This window comes from Populus euphratica, unplaced genomic scaffold (genome assembly GCF_000495115.2).
Source record: "Populus euphratica unplaced genomic scaffold, PopEup_1.0 scaffold219.1, whole genome shotgun sequence".
NCBI lineage: Eukaryota > Viridiplantae > Streptophyta > Magnoliopsida > Malpighiales > Salicaceae > Populus > Populus euphratica.
In genome coordinates this window covers 133,434-149,537 of record NW_011500102.1, presented here as the reverse complement: position 1 = coordinate 149,537, position 16,104 = coordinate 133,434, and the positions used below count along the sequence as shown (strand labels likewise).

General features: G+C 31.7%; 1 protein-coding gene across 1 annotated transcript; it reads left to right on the top strand.

Annotated features, from left to right (window-relative positions):
• Window positions 1-7,908: 7,908 nt before the first annotated feature.
• On the top strand, window positions 7,909-14,859 carry LOC105109487 (somatic embryogenesis receptor kinase 2-like). Its single transcript, XM_011004212.1, has 12 exons — window positions 7,909-8,386; window positions 9,304-9,436; window positions 9,563-9,634; window positions 11,306-11,449; window positions 11,921-11,992; window positions 12,093-12,164; window positions 12,247-12,359; window positions 12,892-13,023; window positions 13,108-13,259; window positions 13,317-13,506; window positions 13,665-14,059; window positions 14,178-14,859. The coding sequence occupies exons 1-12, from the start codon at window positions 8,293-8,295 to the stop codon at window positions 14,490-14,492; spliced, it is 1,884 nt and encodes a 627-aa protein (XP_011002514.1). The 5' UTR covers window positions 7,909-8,292; the 3' UTR covers window positions 14,493-14,859.
• Window positions 14,860-16,104: the final 1,245 nt, after the last annotated feature.

Here is a 16,104-nt window from a genome sequence, read left to right as displayed (position 1 = left end):
GGTTGTCTGGTTTATATAATGCGACTCGACAGCCATTGACGTAAAGTGCGAAACAGTCCCCGGTTCTTGTCCCTTTAATTTCACACGTACGTGGTAGGTGCCTTTTGTGACCAAATCTAATGAATTTCACGAATGAGTCAATGGAAATGATTTCAATTTGTATGCGTGAGGAATTACAAAGTAAATTCAACAATCCACATCATGAGGCTTATGACTTGGTTTAATTACCTACAAAGTAAATTCAACAATATTCCACATCATTAGGAAATGGTTTAATTATCTCAAAAGATGCTCTAATAGACAGTTAATTTGACTGTAACTACATTTCAGTCCTTCCAATTCCCATATAATACATGTAGGCACCCCTTTCATCTATGGTTATTAAACCCATGCCAAAAATTAAACCGCAGTGCTATGGTTATGGGTTTAATAAATTCAAATAATATTATTTTAAAAAAATCAAATGAGATTTTTATCAAGTTTTGACTAGATTGTAAGTTAACTCGTTAGATCAATTATATTAAACTATTTTAATTTTAGATTAATTCTTTATCCCTAACCCAAGTCATATGACGGATTCTATATATTTGTGTTAATGTTTTTTTTTTTTTTGTCATTCCACTGTAACAGAAAATCTCTTGATTTCTCATGAACAATCTCAAAACTGTACTTCAAGATTGAAATGAAAGGACATTAAAGAAGCTCTTCTGATATGCAGTTTCAACGAATACTCCTTCATGCTACTTTCCAAGATACTTCTGCCCACATGAAACCTGGAAAAAGAGTTGCCCATTTGAGAGAAAACTTGACTAATATCAGCAAAACTATAAGCAATGAACATGGCAGTAACAGGTTGGGAGTCAGACAGAATGCTAAGTGCCAAAGGGCAATAAGTATTATTAAAGAGGCATGACACAAACGAAGCTACCCCTTACCTACTCCTGGGAAGGGATGTCAGACTATACAGCTTGTTCAATTCATTAATGTCGTTCTCTGTTTCTCTTCTAAAACCTACTCTGATCATTTACATGTATTATATTCTTAAAATTGCTCTAACTGGGATTGCAGGTCTGGCCATGAAGAATCTCTCTTAAGAAACTATTTTATTACAAGTCTGGATACACTGCATCTATATTTTATCCCATTAATTGTAGGCATCGAAGTTTCAATCTCACCTAACATTTCGATGATCATAATATGATAACACGAACAGGTATATTGATCTTCTTAGCTCAAAACGAAGCATTCCTACAAATGAAGTAATTGTTCGTACTCCACCAGCACATGGCATGATCATAATCACATGATTTCATTGCCTTTTATTCTTTGGATACAGATCATCTTCAATACAGCAAGGAAATATCCCAGCAATCGGTACTTGATATACATACTTTTATATATGGGGAAGATAAAATCATTATCAGAATTGAAGGAAAGTCTATAAATACACCTTTATTATGCCATTTATCAATCCTATTGTTTTATATAAAATCAAACAAAGAAATGGCCAATTTAGAATGTTTTTTGTGGGTTTAATTACTTACCTTTGTTTTCGTATTAGAATCTCCTATTTCAACCTTGCAGTAAAAACACCGCATTTATCATTATTTTTATAATTTTAGACACAAATTATTCAAAAATTCCCATTCCAATTATGATTTTGGATAAAAAAGAGTTCAACAGAAAAGAAAAATGAATAGCAATTAAAGAAAATTTCATTTTACATAATTAAGTTCTGAATTTATATATAGAAAGTGTAAGGTTTAAAAAAGAATAAATAAAATTACCAATCATGTATTATCAAAACAAATTACTATTATCAAAACAAATTACTATCAGTGCATATCAATTTAATACACGTCAAATAAAATATTTTGTTTAAAAAGAAAAAAAATAGAGTTTTATTTTGTGAAAAAAAAGGTGATATATTAGAAAATTATGTTTACAAATTATAAGTGCAAGTCTTGAATAAAAATAAAGAAGAAAACAAATAAAAATGGTGGGAAAAATTTATATTTCCTTGTCTATTACTTACTTCATGGATAAGAATACAGTCCAACATCAAAAATTCAAAAAAAAAACTAAATTCATTTCTAACCTTTTTACTTTTTAATTTAAATCGATCAAATTACTTTCTTATACATTTATTAATTACAACCAGCTCGGTTAATGAGGACACAAATTTTAAGATTTAAATTCATAATTATTTCACTAATAATGTTCTAATAATATTTCAACGAACACTCTTGTGAAATTTTATTAATGATTTAGGGTGATCATGCAACAACGCAAACTTTGGAATTAATCATTCCATATCTGAGTGTTTTTAAGCATGGGAAAACTAAAATTTAAAAATAAAACTCAATTTTCTATTTGAAATTAATTTTTGATATTATATTATTATTTGTGAGTTTTTAAAAATTGTTAACATATTTTTTAAGGAGATTAATGTTCTAAAAATAGAGTTTAATAAACAATAATTAAAAGAGTCAGTTATAAATTAGTTCTAGTTTCGTAAAAAAAATTAAATAGTCCCTCTGGTTTTAATTAAATAATTCTTTGATCAGTGTTGACCATATTTCATTTAATATTTTTTATTTAAAAAATTTTCTCTTCAATCTTTTCATGTTATTTATTTTTTTTACTTTTTTTTCTAAAACAAATAATTAAATGGAAAAAGACCATGAAGTTAAAGAAATAAAATTACATAGATTTAAGAATATAAAGACTAATTAGTTATTTTTTTAACTAAAGAAAATATTTAATTCATTTTGCAAAACTACAAGGATTAATTTATAATTTACTCTAATTAAAAGGAGTTCAATTCAAACACTAAATACATAATTGGTGTACTAAAATAAACAAACAAACAAATTATAGAAGTTATTAATCAAAACTGGAAATTGAATGAAGACTGTTCATTGAAATAGTGTGTTTTACAGGGTCAAGTGCTATTTTTTAAAAGTATAATTATCTATATAATAAAATTAAAAAGCATATTAGAAAAGCTCATCTACCTTAACTTTCATTTAATTTATTACATAATAAAAACTCATACTTATAAACACTTAGAAAAAAAATATTTCTTTTCAATGTGAAATATATATACATCTTTTTTTTATTCATTTACCAACTATACCAATACATAAATTTATATGATATCTTATATTTATAAATATAAAATGTAAGCAAACAAGCTCATACAAGTTCACTCAACTCTATTACTCTTTTATTCTATATTGCGTTCCTTAGCTAGCATATATTATCTCTTCACACATCTATATTTTATTCTTCTTATATTTACTAACTTAATTATGAAAGAGACCCGCTTAATGATAATAAATTTATTTTGCAGGTCAATCATCAACTCAGGACACGGTCAAGGAAAGCTTGGATTCATTCTGAAGTTTATCACAACTTTAACAGTACAATTGCTGAAATTAATCGTCAATGGAACTTCGTGAGTCCATCAAAAAAATAATTGAGGTGGATCATGGAGATTCAAGTCTTCAAATGAATGTGCGTCGTTGCTTTTATATATATATAGTGCGAGAGGGAGAGCTGGAGAGATTGCAGAGTTGCCCAGTTTTGCTGTTGTAGAATTAATCTTCCCCTTCGCTTACTGATGGTGTTTCCACTCATAATTAACATGCATGCATAACACAAAACTCGTAACGTTAACTAGTATAATTGTGGAAACTGGCTCATGATTACAGGAACTTCATGAATAGATAAGAAAATAGATTATTCTTGTTAAACAAATTCAATTTGGAATGAAGTTTTTTGTTGTTAATTAATTGAATGATAAAGTGTGTATAATGCAATACTACTGTTTCTGCGCCCTAGTATCAATTTCACCATGATATTTCTCCCTCAGTTTGTTTTCTTGTACAGGTTTATCATAGGGATTCTTCCCTGCTATCAGCTCTCTTTATCAACGAAAGCTATCCGTTCGTCATTAAAAAAAATAGGGACTTGAGAATTTGAGGAGCACTACAGCATTTGTATCTCATCAAAGGATCGTTCATAATATCACGTTGATATATGTGTGATAAAGGGACAGTTCAAATTAAGGATCGGTTCGTGATAAACTAGCTAGGTTCTGCAGAAACACTGCTAGATACGTCAATGCATTGATGGTGGACCTGTACCTCACGGTCCGCACCTCGCCTTATAGAAAAGAATGCAGTCTTTATGATCCTCAAAATGATCGAGCGCTTTTGCTTAATGTCAGAGTAATTGCTAGCTTATCGGGTGTTTGGGATTGCTGTTAGATTTTATTTTTTATTTTTTTTACCTTAAAATTAGTTTGTTTTTATTATTTTCAATTATTTTTATGTGTTGCATTAAAAATATATATTATTTTGATATATTCTTAAAACAAAAAACTTTTAAAAAACAACATTTATTATTCTCTCAGACAAAACTTTCATTAATAAATTCTTAATTACACTCTCCCTTCCAAAAACCCTAACCACAATACTATCTAAACTATCCATGTTCATCCCTGTTCTATTAACATGTGTTTTCCGGTGAAAGAACGGGGCCGTTTCCTATAAACTATTATATATTGTACTAGATATTTTGCCCACGAGTTACCATTGCCGCAAGCCAAGCAATTTTTTACTTAAAAAAATGATGGGTTAAAAAAAAATCAATTCACGAGTAATTAGGTTAATTGGTAATTTAAATATTTATAAAACAAAATACAACAAAAAAATAAAAATAAAAGCGCCCAAGATTATTCAAAATCATCAAACAATCCAATATTAATTTAACCAAAGAAAAATTAAAAAAATAAAATGTCAAACTTCAAAATAAAAAAAGAAAAAAACTTCAACTTAAAGAGGAACAAGTAAACTTCCTAATCTTAATCTAATCTAAAAAACTCATAATTTTTTAAATCATGAATCCAAATTTAATCAAAAAACTTAAACATCATGCAATTTAATTTTAAATAATAAAATCATTAAAAAAACTATTAATAAAAAAGGTTGTAAAAAAAACAAAAAAAAGTTATAATTTATTAAAAAAAAACTAATGAGGATGAAATATAAAACAATAATATCGCAAACAAAAAAAATATAATTAAAAGAATTATGATTAAACTTGAAAGATTAAACAAACCATAAAAGGTGAAATTAATAATTCTTTGTAATGTGATTAATTACTTACGAATTTAAAAATAATAGATTGAAATAGAAATAAATTATTAAGAGCTAGCCCAATAGAATTAAATTAAAAAAAATTAAAGTTAAAAAAAAAATTAAACAAAAAAATAATAGAACAAAAGTTTTAAAAAGATAATAAAAATAAAACAACATTAATATAGAAAAAAAAACATTTTAGATCTAATCTAATCTTTAAAAGTCATATCCCATGAATTCTTTTATAGAGATTTAATTAAAAAACATAATTCTTGACAAATTTATTCTTGAAAAATGAGATAGGTATAAAAATATTAATAAAAAAACATATAAAAACAAACAATATCAAATCTTAAAAAACAAATAACCTATGAAACTCTAAATTTGGATCCTATCAAGAAGTTTTTTATAACCTAATTTAAAATTTTAAAAACTTGTTAAAGAAAAAAAAGACTCAAGCAAACCCAACAGTCAATCCAGGTCAACAAATTAAACATGCATCTAGAAAATAAAATTGGGATGACCATATAAAAAGAAAAACAAAAAGAATATCGTAAGAAAAATATTTTAAAAAAGGTAGAAATTGACTTGGTTTAATCTTTTAGATCTATTACTCAATCATGAAACTCAAGTGACCCCATTAAAACAAAATCCTAAAAAACAAATAAGTAAGATTTTTAATCAAACAAATATTAAGGGATAAAATTAAAAGAAAAAAAATAAAAAATACAAAAAAAATACAATTAAAAGAATTTAGACTAAATTTGACATAAAAATTAAATGACAGGAAAAAATAAAATATTTATGGATGAAATAGTAGAAAACAAATCCATTAAAAAGTAATTTAAAAATAACAATTAAAAGAATTGTGATCAAATTTAATGTAAAAATAAAAAAAATAATTTAAAATAAAAAAAATAAAAATTAAATTTGAAAATAAATAAAATAATTAAGTGATCATGAATGAAATAAAAAATAAAATAAAGTTAGAAATAGTCAATGTAAATAAAACAATTACAAATAAAAAAAGATGAATTAAATTAAAAGGTTAATATATTTCTTACATGACTACCACACAATCCGAGAGAGCAAAATAAAGAAAAGAAATTGTATTGTTCTATTAAATATAAAAATACAAAAAAAACTCATATTTAGAAAGCATTGAATAATTTTATAAAAGGATTATATTAGTAATTTTATTATACATTAAAAAATATAACAACTAGAATAATATTGTATAATTTTTAAAAAGATATTTATATTATAATAAAAATATTATTTTATCCCTGAAGCAAAAGTGAAAAAATAAAATAATAAAAAACAAAATAATAACTACACCTTTATAATGAACAATAATCGGTGTTTTGGACCGCAATAACATCGCCAGGAGAATTATTATTATTATTGATAATATACGGCATGACTATGTTTTTTTTTTTTAAAAAAAAAAGATTTAATAAAACGCGCACACGGGGACACATCGCTATCATGCCGAAGACAGCTTCACTAATGCTACTGTCACGTTTTGTTCCCGATATCTGACATGGCAAACCAAAAGTATAAATAAATCCCCCAAATATAATATTCTATCAATCGTGTACACTCTCAGGCAGGAGACGTGGAAGGAGCTCATAAGGTGCTGTGATCTCTTGCTTGTGAGCACGTCTCTCTCTCTCTCTCTCTCTCTCTCTCTCATTTTCTCAAGAACGTAGCACTTCACATCATAATAAATGCAGAGTTATCGGAATTCAGAACACATTTTCTCAAGCACGTAGCGCTTCACATCATTAAAAGAATTAGATTAAATCTTAAATTTATGAATCACCATATTAAATATGTCCAATGAAAAGAATAACATGTTAATTTTAAATGTATTAAAATAATATATATATATATATTTACCATTATTACATCAAAATAATTTAAAATTTTCAAAACTCCAGTTAAACACCCCTTTATACAATTTCTAATATATTATTTTAATTTCTTTTTTATGATATGAATATGATTTTATGATACCATTTGTTTTTTGTCGCGAAATCTACATCCTAGCAACGATTTATAATTCTTTAGCATCCCACTTACCAGGGACAAGGGGTTTTCAAGCATAAAACCATCAAGTCACATCTTTCTTTTCTTAGTGAGGTGTTGTTTTAGTTGGTTTTTAAAGTTTATTTTTATTATGAATATATTAAAATAATATTAAATAATTTGAACTTATTAAAAAAATAAATTTAAATAAAAATAAAATTGAGATTTTTACCTGTTTCAACAACGCTACAATACCGTACATAATTATTCAACTCTCATGCTTATTTAAGAATATAGTTATAATTATTTTTTAAATTACTTTTTATGCTCAAATATATTGAGAAGTAGTCATTTTTTTTATCATCTAATAAATATTTGATTTAAATCAAAGAGAATTTAGCCTGTGTTTTCTTAAGGTTAATTTGTTTTTATCATTTAATAATATTTAAAATATAATTCATTGTTTTTGCTTAAGGACCAAAATGTTATGACCTTAATAAACCAGGGACAAATTTATACCTTACCCCAAAAATAAATATCGACGGTCGTACAAGTTTTGACCGGGAAACGGTTTTATTTGGGGTCACGTCACTTTCCACGATATAGCGCGAATGAGGTTTTTGACTGCGCTCGGGCAATGGGCAGCTTCTGCTTCTTGTGCGGGCAGCCTTACACATCTCCCTCGTAAAAAGAACACTTAAAAAAGAAAAATAATAAATAAACATGGATAAAAAGGAAAGTGTTTATTTTTTATTTTTTAGTTATTATTACAAAAAATAAAGGATAGTGAACTGAAAATGCTTTGAAATATTTCAGCCTTGTTACTTCTTGCTGTTGTGTTTTTTGTGGTGCGTTTTGAGTTTGTCTTAAAGTTGTGAATTTTTTGAAGTGAGGTATAATGGGGTGTTAGAGATCAGGTCAGTTTCTAGAGGGAGAAAAAATGGTGGGGTTATTAGTGTTTTTGGTGCTGTGAGAGAGTTGAAATGGAAAGGGAAAGCCAGGTGTTTTGTGGGTTTTTTTTTTGGTCGGCTATGTAATGGTGAGTTGGGTTCTGGTCTGTTGTTGTTTGGATCTGAGGAGATTGAGAGGTTAAAGTTAAGAACTTTGGTGGGTTATGGAGAGGAAAGTTGGGGACCTTCTGTTTTTGTGGTTGTTGATCTTGGTGTTGCTGCTGCATCCAGTATGGCTGGTTCTGGGTAACATGGAAGGTTGGTTGTTTTTATGCTCATTTATTGCGTTTTTTGGTACTGTATTTTTGTTGGTTTTTTTCTTTTTGAGAATTTGAACTTGATCTTGGTTTTTGCTTTAAAGGGTTTTTGTTTTTGGTTTCATTAATTGTTTGCTGCAGTGAAGAATGAGTATTTGCGGCTGACTAAAGTACTTTGATAATGGGTACTGGTGAACTTATTGGATTTTTCAATTTATTGCTTTTGTTGGTGAATTTGAATGTGATGTAAATTTGAGGTTGTGTATGTTGATCTTTTAATGTAAGAACGAGAGTATGTTTGTTCGTACTATTTATGACTTGAAGATGATAGTTAGAATGGCTTTATTGCACCTGAGAATTTGCCTCGTAAGGCTTTGCCTTTTGTTCTCCATTTTAAAGCTTCATATCTGGATGGATTTATCAAATAATTTTAAAAAATGCACTTGGTTTGAGATACATCTGGTTGTGGATGTATATCCTTCCATCAATGTTAGATAATGAGTGGATGATTTCTGTGAGATGATTCGGGTCCTGCACATTCAGTTAAGCTCTGGTATCACAAGAAGGCCTTAAATCCTATATTTTTTTTCTTTTCTTTTCTTTTCTTGGGAAAAGAATCTCTTCTTTTTTCATCATCAATGTTAGATAATGAGTGGATGATTTCTGTGAGATGATTCGGGTCTTGCACATTCAGTTAAGTTCTGGTATCACAAGAAGGCCTTAAATCCTATATTTTTTTTCTTTTCTTTCTTTTCTTGGGAAAAGAATCTCTTCTTTTTTCATCATCAATGTCTATGGATGAAATGCCATGAATCAATGTCAACCCTCGATGTTCCTGCACCTCATTGACTCATTGCTGTCTATTTTGTGCCTTGATAGTTGTCAACCCCTAACCTGAATTTGCTTGCTGGAAAACAGGTGATGCTTTGCATAGCCTCAGGAGCAACTTGAATGATCCAAACAATGTCCTGCAGAGTTGGGATCCTACCCTTGTCAACCCTTGCACATGGTTTCATGTCACATGTAACAATGATAATAGTGTCATACGAGTGTAAGCTTCTTGCCCTTTTGATGTTCCTCAAGAACAAGCCTTTGATGTAACTTATAACAATACGAATTAGCTTATATAAGCATTCCTGAGGAATACAGCATGTGATATTTCTTCTTGATTTCACAGTGATCTTGGAAATGCTGCTTTATCTGGTCAGCTTGTTCCACAGCTTGGCCTACTTAAGAATTTGCAATACTTGTAAGTCCTGCTCAATGATTTGAACGCATCCATCTAATTCTTTTATTAAATGGTTGCATAATGGTGCACTGGACCAGTTCTCTTGTTCTTGTAAAGGGAATTTCGAAATGTAATGTTATACATCGAGTTGCATGTTGGAGACAAATAAATGCTCTCAAGCATTCATTTCTTTGTTGAAATGTATAATAGTTGATTCCCCAGAAATACTTTTCATTGTGAAATCATCAAAAAGTTCATTTTTTTCTTTCTGGAAAAAATATGATTTGGAACTAGTGCAATTAAGTGTAGAATGTGTTTCCATGTCTTAGCAGTCTAGCTGAAAGGATTATATTTGCACTTCTAAACAATTAGAGCATGTCTTTTCATATTTAAATAGGATTCTTGAATGAAATTGATAGTGAGTGCCTCTTGTGCTATTATATCCTTACTGGGGTAAACATGGATCCAGTTGATGTCAGAGGCAAGGGTTAGACTAAAGCTCATGGGTCTTTTTGGAAAGGGCTGACAATGTTCTCTGTAGGGGCTGATTCTCCCTAAAGAGTTTAGATTATAAGGATGGGAGATTTGGTAACACTAAAGAGAACAGTTTTGGATTTTTATTCTCAATACACTTCCATGTGGGAAATGATTATGGAAATATTAATGAGATTGTTTATGTTGGCGTGTGTTGTACTCACTTCCAACCATGCAGATTATGGTGCTTTCCTGACAAATTATTGTCGGCCAAAGATTTTCTGATTATGACAGAACAGTGAATTGTGAAAAATAATTGGAAATTTCTGATTGTGTTAGCATTTCCTGTAGTCTAACCAAATCTAACACGTATTTGCTGCCTGGTTGAGTGAAACTCATATTTTCTATTGAAAATCAGAAACTTGTTATGTTAGGGGCCTCTGTTCTATGTATTGGATGACCCATCACTTAATTATAACTCCATTCACGATAAGTGAAATGCCATATTATACAGAAATAATAAAAAAGGCATTGCTCGAATTTTTCCACTGAATTGGTATCCTGGAAGAAAGAATTTGAAGGCTATCTTAACATTTCGCATTTAGTAGCTGTTCTCAAGATTGAAGCCCTGCTTCTCTGTGGTGACAATTCCAAAATTTCAACACTGTACCAGGCAAAGGCTCCTCTGAGATGTTTGCAGAATGATCTGACATGTACTGGAATTTATCCTAGAGTATGGGAAAGTTGAAATAATCTAAGGTTTCAGGACAGGGATGCTTTGCTTTTCTGGTATTAAACTGTGTGCTTGTAGCTTTGGTCGGTGTTAAAATTGAATGTGGTCTAGCAATAACTTCCATGACTGAAAATTTGTGAAGTTCATGTTTCATAAACTGGAAGCACTATCTCTGCTGCTCGAACCACTATCTTGTATTGGCTCCATAAATTGAGGTTGTTGTTGGTTGTAATGTAACAGCATCTTGTGTGGATCAGGTCAGGCCCAGGAGAATTGTTTGGTAAATTTTAATGTTCATCACTTGGAAGTTCCTTCTAGTAGTGATGAGTTTGTTTTGAACAGATGTAAACATATATCATGCTTGATCTAGTTATGAAAAAGTCCCTTTGCAATTTGTTAATTTTGTTTTGTGAGTTTGGGTTGATACATCTTTCGTTTTTCAATCATTTCTTGCATGATTCATTAAGCCATATTGTTTACAACAGGGAACTCTATAGTAACAATATAAGTGGACCAATTCCTAGTGATCTGGGAAATTTGACTAACCTGGTGAGCTTGGATCTTTACTTGAATAGTTTTACTGGTCCCATCCCGGACACTTTGGGCAAGCTGTCAAAACTGCGATTCCTGTAAGTATGCTCCTAAAATATTCAGTCTCCATCTTTGTGGTTTAGTTTCCAAAAATTGTTATTAGATGCATATCAATTCTTTATTCTTGTCCATTACTAGTCATGCTTCTTGATACGTGTACCTTGTTATAGTAGTTTTTAGACTGCAGGGGAAAAACAAAATGAATTAATAGTTGGCTCTTGGCTCTACTGAATTGCCAGAATCCCTAATCTTCAGCGATCCCTAATGATCCATCTAATGATAAATTGCAATTGCTGCCTGTTAGACATGCACATGAGTGTTGCTAACCTGCATCTGCACACATGCCAATCAATGATTCAATTTCTTTATTTAACATGGCTTTTATATCCTTAGCCATAATATAATGTTATGGCATCTGCTTATGATGGTAATTTAAGCTGCGTCTCTTGATTGATTTTGGAGCTTAACTTTTTTTTTTTGGGTTCTTGCCATGTTTGGTGCTATGACAGTCGGCTTAATAACAATAGTTTGGCGGGGCCCATTCCAATGTCATTGACTAATATCTCAGCACTTCAAGTACTGTGAGTGCTCAGTTACTTACTATGTTTCATGAAGAAATCTCTCTTTAAGAAATCGTGTGATACAAAAGTAAATTTTTGCATTTCGCATTTTGGAACACAGGGATCTTTCAAACAACCACCTCTCTGGAGTGGTTCCAGATAATGGTTCCTTCTCACTGTTCACTCCCATCAGGTTTGATAATCATCAGAGAATTACCTACCCTTAATGGACCGCTTTTGAAAGCGCTTCTGAAATTCTTCCTTTTCTCTTTCAGTTTTGCTAACAACTTGGATCTCTGTGGACCGGTTACTGGTCATCCCTGCCCAGGTTCTCCTCCATTTTCTCCTCCTCCTCCATTTGTCCCACCGCCTCCAGATTCTACACCAGGTAATCTGTTACTCATTCTCAGCTTGAAATTAAGAAGTTCAGATCATGTTCTCACATTATAGTATTTCTTAAGCCTCCAGCATGGTCAGTCAATGTTTTTGGCATGTGAGCTGACCTGGGTTTTTATGAGCGAAGTTCTTCCTTCTATTATTGCTTGGTCAATATTGAACTGTTATGTGGTCCAAGTTATACATCCTACAAATGTACATATGAATTTTGCTTCTGCTGGTCAATTAATATGAAGGCATGCTTTGTTGTCATTATTGTGTTGTACACACTGGCTGGAATATTTAATATGTGATGTAGTAATACTGGTACAAGAATATATTGCAACACATTTTAACTTGTAGAACTTAAATTAATTAAAATTGATGTAATTGATTCAATTATGTTTCCCTGACATAGGCTGAATTCCCATTTTTAGTGTCATTAATTTTGACCACTATTTGGTTTACCGGTGAATATTTTGTCAAGAATTTGATATCCTGCTCTGCTAATCTTGGTAATTTTTTTTCATTGCATCTAACTTCAGGAGGTAATAGTGCCACTGGAGCAATTGCTGGAGGAGTTGCAGCTGGTGCAGCCTTATTGTTTGCTGCCCCAGCATTAGCATTTGCTTGGTGGCGTCGGAGGAAGCCTCAGGAATTCTTCTTTGATGTTCCTGGTTAGGGTTTTAACTGAAGAAAAAAACAAAAACAGATTTAGACTTTGGAGGATGTTTTGATGAAATATGTTTGTCTCTTTGCAGCTGAAGAAGATCCCGAGGTTCATCTAGGACAGCTTAAAAGGTTTTCACTGCGAGAATTACAAGTTGCAACAGATAGCTTTAGCAACAAAAATATTCTGGGTAGAGGAGGATTTGGTAAGGTTTACAAAGGACGTCTAGCAGATGGCTCATTGGTGGCTGTGAAAAGACTTAAGGAAGAGCACAAAGGTCGTCTAGCAGATGGCTCCTTGGTGGCTGTAAAAAGACTTAAAGAAGAGCGTACACCTGGAGGAGAGTTGCAGTTTCAAACGGAAGTTGAGATGATAAGCATGGCTGTGCATCGGAATCTCCTCCGCTTACGTGGCTTTTGCATGACACCAACTGAAAGACTGCTTGTTTATCCCTACATGGCTAATGGAAGTGTTGCATCATGTTTGAGGGGTAAACCTTGTTATCATTGGCATTTGTCATTGATATTTCAACTGCCTGGACACAATTTGTTTTGATTAGTAAATAGGTCGATCATTCTTTGTGCCTTCTAATACTAGCTTTGTGCCATTATATCATTACCTTAATTGTTTTATTGATGCATGTTTTAGAACGCCCACCGTCACAACCTCCTCTAGATTGGCCAACACGGAAGCGAATTGCATTGGGATCTGCAAGGGGTTTATCTTATTTGCATGATCATTGTGATCCAAAGATTATTCATCGGGATGTTAAAGCTGCAAATATTTTGTTGGATGAGGAATTTGAGGCTGTTGTTGGGGATTTTGGGTTAGCAAAATTGATGGACTACAAGGATACTCACGTCACCACTGCTGTCCGTGGTACAATAGGGCACATAGCTCCAGAGTACCTATCTACTGGTAAATCATCCGAGAAAACTGATGTTTTTGGTTATGGAATCATGCTTCTGGAGCTAATTACTGGACAGAGGGCCTTTGACCTTGCTAGGTTGGCAAATGATGATGATGTTATGTTGCTTGATTGGGTATGCACACTTTACTATGTTCTTATTGTATTTTATTTTTTTGTTTGAAGTCTTGTCTTTTTGCCCATTTCATAAGGCTTCAGAACAATGACTAGTAATGGAATTGATGTTGTCTCAGGTAAAAGGACTTCTTAAGGAGAAGAAGTTAGAAATGCTAGTAGATCCTGATCTCCAAAACAAATATGTGGAAGCAGAGGTGGAGCAACTAATCCAGGTTGCGCTGCTTTGTACGCAAGGCACCCCGATGGAGCGGCCTAAGATGTCAGAAGTGGTGAGAATGCTTGAAGGTGATGGTTTAGCAGAGAGATGGGATGAGTGGCTAAAGGTAGAAGTTCTTCGTCAGGAGGTAGAATTATCCCCTCATCCAAATTCTGATTGGATTGTTGACTCGACAGAAAATCTGCATGCGGTTGAGTTATCTGGTCCAAGGTGACCATGGCACAGTTACAAGAGAGGAAATATTGCCTGTTTTTTATTTTTATCATAATTTTGCTACCCTTTTTTTTTTTGTCTTTTCGATTTGATGAATGTATCCTGATTTCAAGTCTCTTGTAAGTCCATTCTCCATTGTATTCATTACCTTTGTGCATACGAGTCGTGTTGTTGAGCTGCAATTTGTGTCATCTGCTGCCAATGGAGTCTGATATTTGCTTGCGGCCCGTGCAGTTCAATCTTGCCTCCTGCAATTTTATTGAAGAGTAGGCCTGAGTAGTGAATTTTTCAAATTTAAGTACATAGAGGAACCCCTATTGAACGCTGGCTACTAATTTAAACATTTTTTAGTGAGAAAGTGGTCTGGATGGATTAATTGTTACTGAACTTCTGCCTTCTTTGGTTTGCTCACCGACTGTTCTAATTCCAAGTGCTCAGCTCATGTCTTCAATTAAACTATTTTTCAGAAAATTAAGTAAAAACTAAAAAGATTTAGTGTTTTTACTGTTGATTTTAGCCGTGATTTTTTTTAATAATCTGATTTTGGGTCACCTGTTATTTTGCTTGAGCTCTTTTGAGTTTAATTTTAGCATCTAATTACCTGTTTTTTTAAGGGATAGTTGAATTAAAAAACGAGATTGAAGTAAAAACACATAAATTATGACTTTAAGATTTGTTTGACAGATTGATTTTAGTCCTTTTTTGTATTTAGGCTTCCAATTAATTGATTCCTCTAATTTTTTTTAATAAATCAATTTTTATTTGGGTTTTTTAGAGAGAAAAAACCTTTATCAAATTTTGATATTGTTGAAGATAATTTTAGTCATAAATTTGTGTTAAATATTTTTGCAAGAAAATTTAAGATTAAGAGTTTTTATTATTATTTTGTAAGTATTTAAAAAAACAGATTAAAGCTTAGAAAAATTTATAATTTCAAGTTTGAAGTGATTTTTTATGTTTTTAAAGACCACATTAATTTAATAAATATTTAGAAGTGTTTACAGCTTAAAAAATCAAGTACACATCGTAAAGGGAGGAACTGGCTTACAGGCCCAGCACCTAGCCTCATTCCTTCCTCAACCTAGTTAAAATTAGTATTTAATTGGGTTTACAGTTGAACGCTCGCTCATCCTACTTAAATAAAAAAAACGTCTGATTTGAGAAAATTTAGATTGTAGTTGGTAGGGGCCGCGACTCGCGCAGCCCCCTCTGCCACAAATTTTGACGTAGGCTCTCCCTCTTGGGGAGACCTTAGACCAGCACCCCTCCTCAGTGCAATGGAGGTCACTGACCTAGACCATGGGCCTTCTTGATCACCCATTGATCCCGTCCAGGTAAGTATGTATAACGTTGCTAAGGCCTTCTAATTTATACCACACGCCTCATGTGACTTCTTGTCTTTCTTCGATGTGGGATAGTTAAACGCTAGACAGGTTCACTTTACTGGAACAGCTTCTTTAAGTCAATACAGTTCTAGCACCATATTTACGCAAAACTCAACGGAGCAGAAACTTGATTGATACTTTGCGAATCGAAGCCAGTATCAAATGAGAAGTTGGAAAAACATTTCCATGAACAACGGCTATGAGCATGGATGGATTCGAGATTTCAAG